We start from the raw sequence: 5,000 nt of genomic DNA, 5'->3' as shown, positions 1-5,000 counted from the left end.
AGTGTAAAATTGACAAAAGATAGTGAGGCTTTGTGAACCGGGAAGTGAGAGCGAAGGAGAGGGAAGCGAGAAGTGACCGCGAGTCCTGCATGGTAAGCGTTTTCGTGCATAGAGATAACTGCCGTGAGTACAGCTCTATGTTTGTGTTTGTTTTATGGATAGCCATTCACACCAGGAAATGAAGCTAACGGAAGCAGCAGATAGAGTTGCTGCTCTTGAAGCCAAGGTAAATAACATGGTAGCAAAACGTTCGATAATGCGCGAAGAAAACGTAAATTTGAAGGAATTGGTGGATAATTTGCGCAGGGACAGAACCATTCAGAAGAGAGAATACTGAAACGCCTGGCATGAAAATCAAAGAACTCAAGGGGTTGCAATATTAACAAGAGAATGAATTATTATAAAGAAGATGGATCTTCAGCAAGATCCCATAGTAGAACTAAAGGCAACTGAGGTAGAAACAAACGGAGTAAATATAATAATAAACACAGTGCACATGCCACTTCATACGTCGGTGTGGTCACAAGAACATTACAAAAACATATTCAAGAGACATTAGAGAACCTGGAAGAAGTGCTACAACTTTCGGAAACTAATGCAAAAGAAATTCCTGTAACAGGGTTATTTTAATAGCAAAACTGACTGGGAAAGTTTCGATCCCAGAGCTCAGCCAGATTCGTGAGATGCAAAATTACTAGAAGTCATAAATTAATTTTGTGTTATCCAGAATGTAACAGGTCTTATCAGGATAAGAGGGCTAGATAGACCGTCTATGCTTGATCTAACATTTACAAAGCATAAAGATGACATTGGAGTACTGTGTAAGCGAGTGACCACCGCAAGCCACCAGATGTAAGCGAGAGGCCACCGCAAGCCACCAGAATATGAGTGACACGAGAGATTGGGAGCACCGCGTCACCAGATGTGAGCGAGACGAGAGATGGACTTGGGTGGGTCAGTGAAAAGGGCTTAGCTTGCTGGTTTATTCTTGAAGACAGATATAAGACCCCCCAAGATACCCCCGGGTCCCCGGGTGGAGGACGAGGTGGTGGAGCTGGACCCTGTGTGGTTTGGGCTGTCTGCCGTGTCTCTCCCTCTGCCTCACGGACGTGTCCTTTTATGCGGCGGTTCCCTTCGAGGGCGGATGTTTATCCCTGTGCGAAAAGAGAAAGCCGGGCGATATCTGCGTCCTGCCCAAGGAGAAGGGCAGCTGCTTGGACGGGGGTGTGAAGTATGCATTCGGTCTTGCTACGTATTGTTGACATACTGCCCTCCTGTAGGAAAAGGTGATCATGTAATAATTGATTTGAAATAGTCTGCTACAGGAAAAACTCATCGTAAGTAAGTAAAGAAAAGGAGAGTACAATTACAAGAGAGGTGATTATAGAAGCCTTAAAGATTTCTTTAATGGCATAATCTGGGAAACCCTCCCGAACGAAGAGAACATTGACATACAATATTCTAAATTTTGCGAAGTCAATAAACAAGGAGTAGAAAATTTTGTATCAAGATTCAAAACTGAAGCAGGAAATGGCCAAAAGTGGTTCAGTGATAAATGCAAAAAAATGAGAGAAAACAAATAGCCGCTTTGGAGAAGGTTCAAAAGACATAGATCTCAAGCAGCGTATGAAAGGTAAAAAGTAGGAAGAAATGAGTATACCCAAACCATGAGGGAGGCGAAATTAGACTTTGAAAAAGATATAATCAATAAATCTACAAAGCAACCAAAGCTCTTCTATTACTACATAGACAATAACATCGTTTATACTAAAGAAGATTAAATGTGGGAAATCCTAAATGAGAAATTTCAGTAAGTGTTTGTTCAGGACCCATGCTTTGAAATGGCAAGTAACCGTAAAAAGACGTAAGTCAGAGGGTCGAAAATATCACACTCGAAAAGAATGAAATAAAAGACCTACTGAAAGAGTTGGACAAGACTAAAGCAAAGGGACCAGATGAGATATCTAACTGGGTTCTGAGGGAATGTGCCGAAGAATTATGTACTCCGTTATTGTTAACTTTCCAAAATTCAGTGAGGCAAGGAAAACTACCAAAAAACATTGGAAACTTGCCAGTGTTACACCTTTATGCAAGATCGGCGACAAACAAAACCCTCTAGATTATAGACCGGTTTCGTTAACTAGTGTAGTATGCATGCTGTTAGAAAGGATAACTAGGAAACAGTGGGTTGAAGTACTTGAAAAAAACAAAACAAAACACGATATGATATCAAACAAACAATTTGTTTTTAGGGAAGGAAGGTCAAGCGTAGCAAATCTCCTCTGTTTCTATGATAGAGTTTCTAAAATACTACAAAAAAGAGACAGCTGTTATTTGGTATCTCATAAAAGACTATAATGGGAATTAGTAGGTGGAGTGAAAGGCAAACTCATCGAATGTATGGAAGACTTTCTTCATGAAAGACAGATGAGAACCGTAATTAGAGGGAAGCACTCTACATGGCGACGAGTAACTAGCGGAGTACCTCAGGGATCGGTCTTGGCGTCGATTGTGTTTACCATTTTCATAAATGATTTAGGGTCAAACATAACCCCAGGTAGTTATCTGAATATGTTTGCGACGCGAAACTGCAAAAAAAGAAGAGAATAATAGATGATGTCTCATGCCAGTGCCTCCAAAGTGACATCGAGAACTTATTCATTTGGAGTAGTACATGGAAAATATAATTTAACACCAATAAATGCCATGTAGTCAGGTTCGGAGAAAGTAAAAATCGTCCACTATACCAGTACAAGTAGGAGACGTAATATTAAATCAAACAGATAAATAAAAAGACTTTGGAATAATCATAAACAGAAACTTCAACCCAAATGATCATATAAATGACAAGGTTCATCAAATGCTAGGGCTGATTGCCAACATGAAAAGGGCATTCGTGTATGTGGACAAAGGCATGTAAAGAAGGTCATTCCAGCCATCATAAAACCTAGTCTTGAGTATGTTGTAGTGGTATGGAGTCCACACTTACAAAATTATATAGATAAATTAGAATGAGTTCAAAGAGCAGCCACAAAATAGGCACCTACTCTAAGAAATATGAGCTTCGAAGAAAGACTACAGAAAATAGGTCTTACTACTCTGGAAGAAAGAAGAAAAAGAGATGACATGATAATGATGTTCAACTGTATTACAGGAAGGGTGAAGTTAGACAAAGATCACTTTATAATTTTGAACACAAGAAGGACGAGAGGACACAGCAAAAAGTAGAAAGTAAAAAGAGGCGAGAAAGATGTCAAGAAGTTCAGTTTCCCAAACAGAACTATTGAAACATGGAATAAATTTACAAATAACGTTGTGTATGTCAAAAATGTACATTAATTTTAAAACTTATATAACAATTTAAATATAGCAGACGGGACCATCTGAGCTTAGCTCTTCTCCCATACTGAAACAACTAGGTAAGAAGACACGCATATATATACTCATTATCATAAGGGGGATATGCATGGCTGCGCACTACCGCGCCCAGCCTTTGGTTCCACCTCCTGGGGTCCCTCCGAGCAAGTCTCCATGCAGCATTCCTTCCCACACCCAGCACATCTTGGCAGATCTGGTCGACTTGCTCCAGCCAAGAGTTCCGTGGCCTTCTCCTTGGTCTTCTCCAGCCTGGATCAATCCTCTCGGAGATGACCCTATTAGTCGAATCATCCCCAGGAAAACGAACCTCATGTCCATAGAGCTGAAGTTGGCGTTCTCGTATCAGACTGGTAATAAGTCTAGAATCAGTCTCACAGAGTATCCTCTGATTGGACACATGGTCCCTCCAGGTATACCCCATGATTCTGCAAAGACACTTAGTACCAAAGGAGTCAAGTCAGGCCTTCAGAGCACTGTTCAGTGTCCAAGTCTCACACCTGTAGAGTAAGACTAGGATCACCAGCGCTCTGAAGATTTTAGTCCTCTTAGTCAAATACCAACAGCGCCAAATACTCCTATTTAGTGAATCTATAACGTCATAGGTCAGACTGAGTCGTTGAGTGACTTCCCGGTCAGAACCTCCATCGCTCTGCACTACACTACCAAGATAAGTGAAGCTATCCAAGATCTCATGCACAGAGTGAATATCGACATCCAACAAGTCCCCAAAGTACTGTACCGTGATCTTGGTCCAGTTGACCGAGAGTCCAAACGGCTTCGCCTCCTCATGCAGCGCCTCGAGAGCTATTTCCAGGACCTCCAATGTCTCCGCTAGAATCACTGCATCACTGGCAAAGTCAAGATCTGAGACCTTGAAATTACCATTTGACCCCACAGGAACTACGGTCCATGGCACGGCCAAGTATCCCCTCCATGCAAGTATTGAAAAGGGTTGGGACCAGGACACATCCCTGCCTCACCCCGACAGATACCGGGAAAAGGGCAGAGATGTACCCCCCCACACTTGACAGCACTCTCGGAATCTATATACAGGCCAGAAAGCAAACCAATAATCCCAAGGGGGGTCCCATGGAGACCCAGTAAGCTCCAGATTCTCTCTCTCGGAGCACTGAGTCGGAAGCCTTCTTGAGATCAACATAAGCTGCAAGCATACCTTGTTGAAACTCAAATCGGCGTTCCACAAGGACACAAAGTGCTAAGACACCGTCTACAGTTGACTTCTTGGGTGTAAAACCCGACTGCTCATGTCTCTGTGTTTGTAAAAGGTGGTCGCACACTCGCGTCAAGAGCAGATGAGCGAGGACCTTGCCTGGTACACTGAGCAATTTAATACCTCTGTAGTTGCCACAGTCCCTTCGGTCCCCTTTCCCTTTACAGATAGGGATGACCAAGCCCCTTTTCCAGGCTTCTCCACCCGCCTTCAACAACTCTGCAGCAATGCCACAGACACCAGCAGCCTTTCCACTCTTCAGCCTCGACACACACACGCACACATATGCATGGAGGAAAAAGAAAGGTGAATTTTACCTGAAGAGGCAAAGAAATGAACTATTCAAGTGCAGAAATATCGACGACTGAGTCCAGCTTTCTGCAGAGCCTTC

At 42.7% G+C, this 5,000-nt stretch overlaps 1 protein-coding gene across 1 annotated transcript in view; it reads right to left on the bottom strand.

Moving 5' to 3' along the window:
• Positions 1–3,835: 3,835 nt before the first annotated feature.
• LOC119574055 overlaps positions 3,836–5,000 on the bottom strand; it is a 5,322-nt gene continuing 4,157 nt past the window's right edge. Inside the window, exons 3-4 of the mRNA XM_037921144.1 lie at positions 4,446–4,828; positions 3,836–4,249 (exon numbers count right to left, since the gene is read on the bottom strand). Coding sequence (XP_037777072.1) covers positions 3,836–4,249; positions 4,446–4,828 — 797 coding nt within the window. The remainder of the gene's footprint in view (positions 4,250–4,445; positions 4,829–5,000) is intronic.

The sequence above is a fragment of the Penaeus monodon genome, chromosome 6 (genome assembly GCF_015228065.2).
Source record: "Penaeus monodon isolate SGIC_2016 chromosome 6, NSTDA_Pmon_1, whole genome shotgun sequence".
Taxonomy (NCBI): Eukaryota; Metazoa; Arthropoda; class Malacostraca; order Decapoda; family Penaeidae; genus Penaeus; species Penaeus monodon.
The sequence above is the reverse complement of the archived record's forward strand: the minus strand, read 5'-3'. Positions and strand labels throughout refer to the sequence as shown.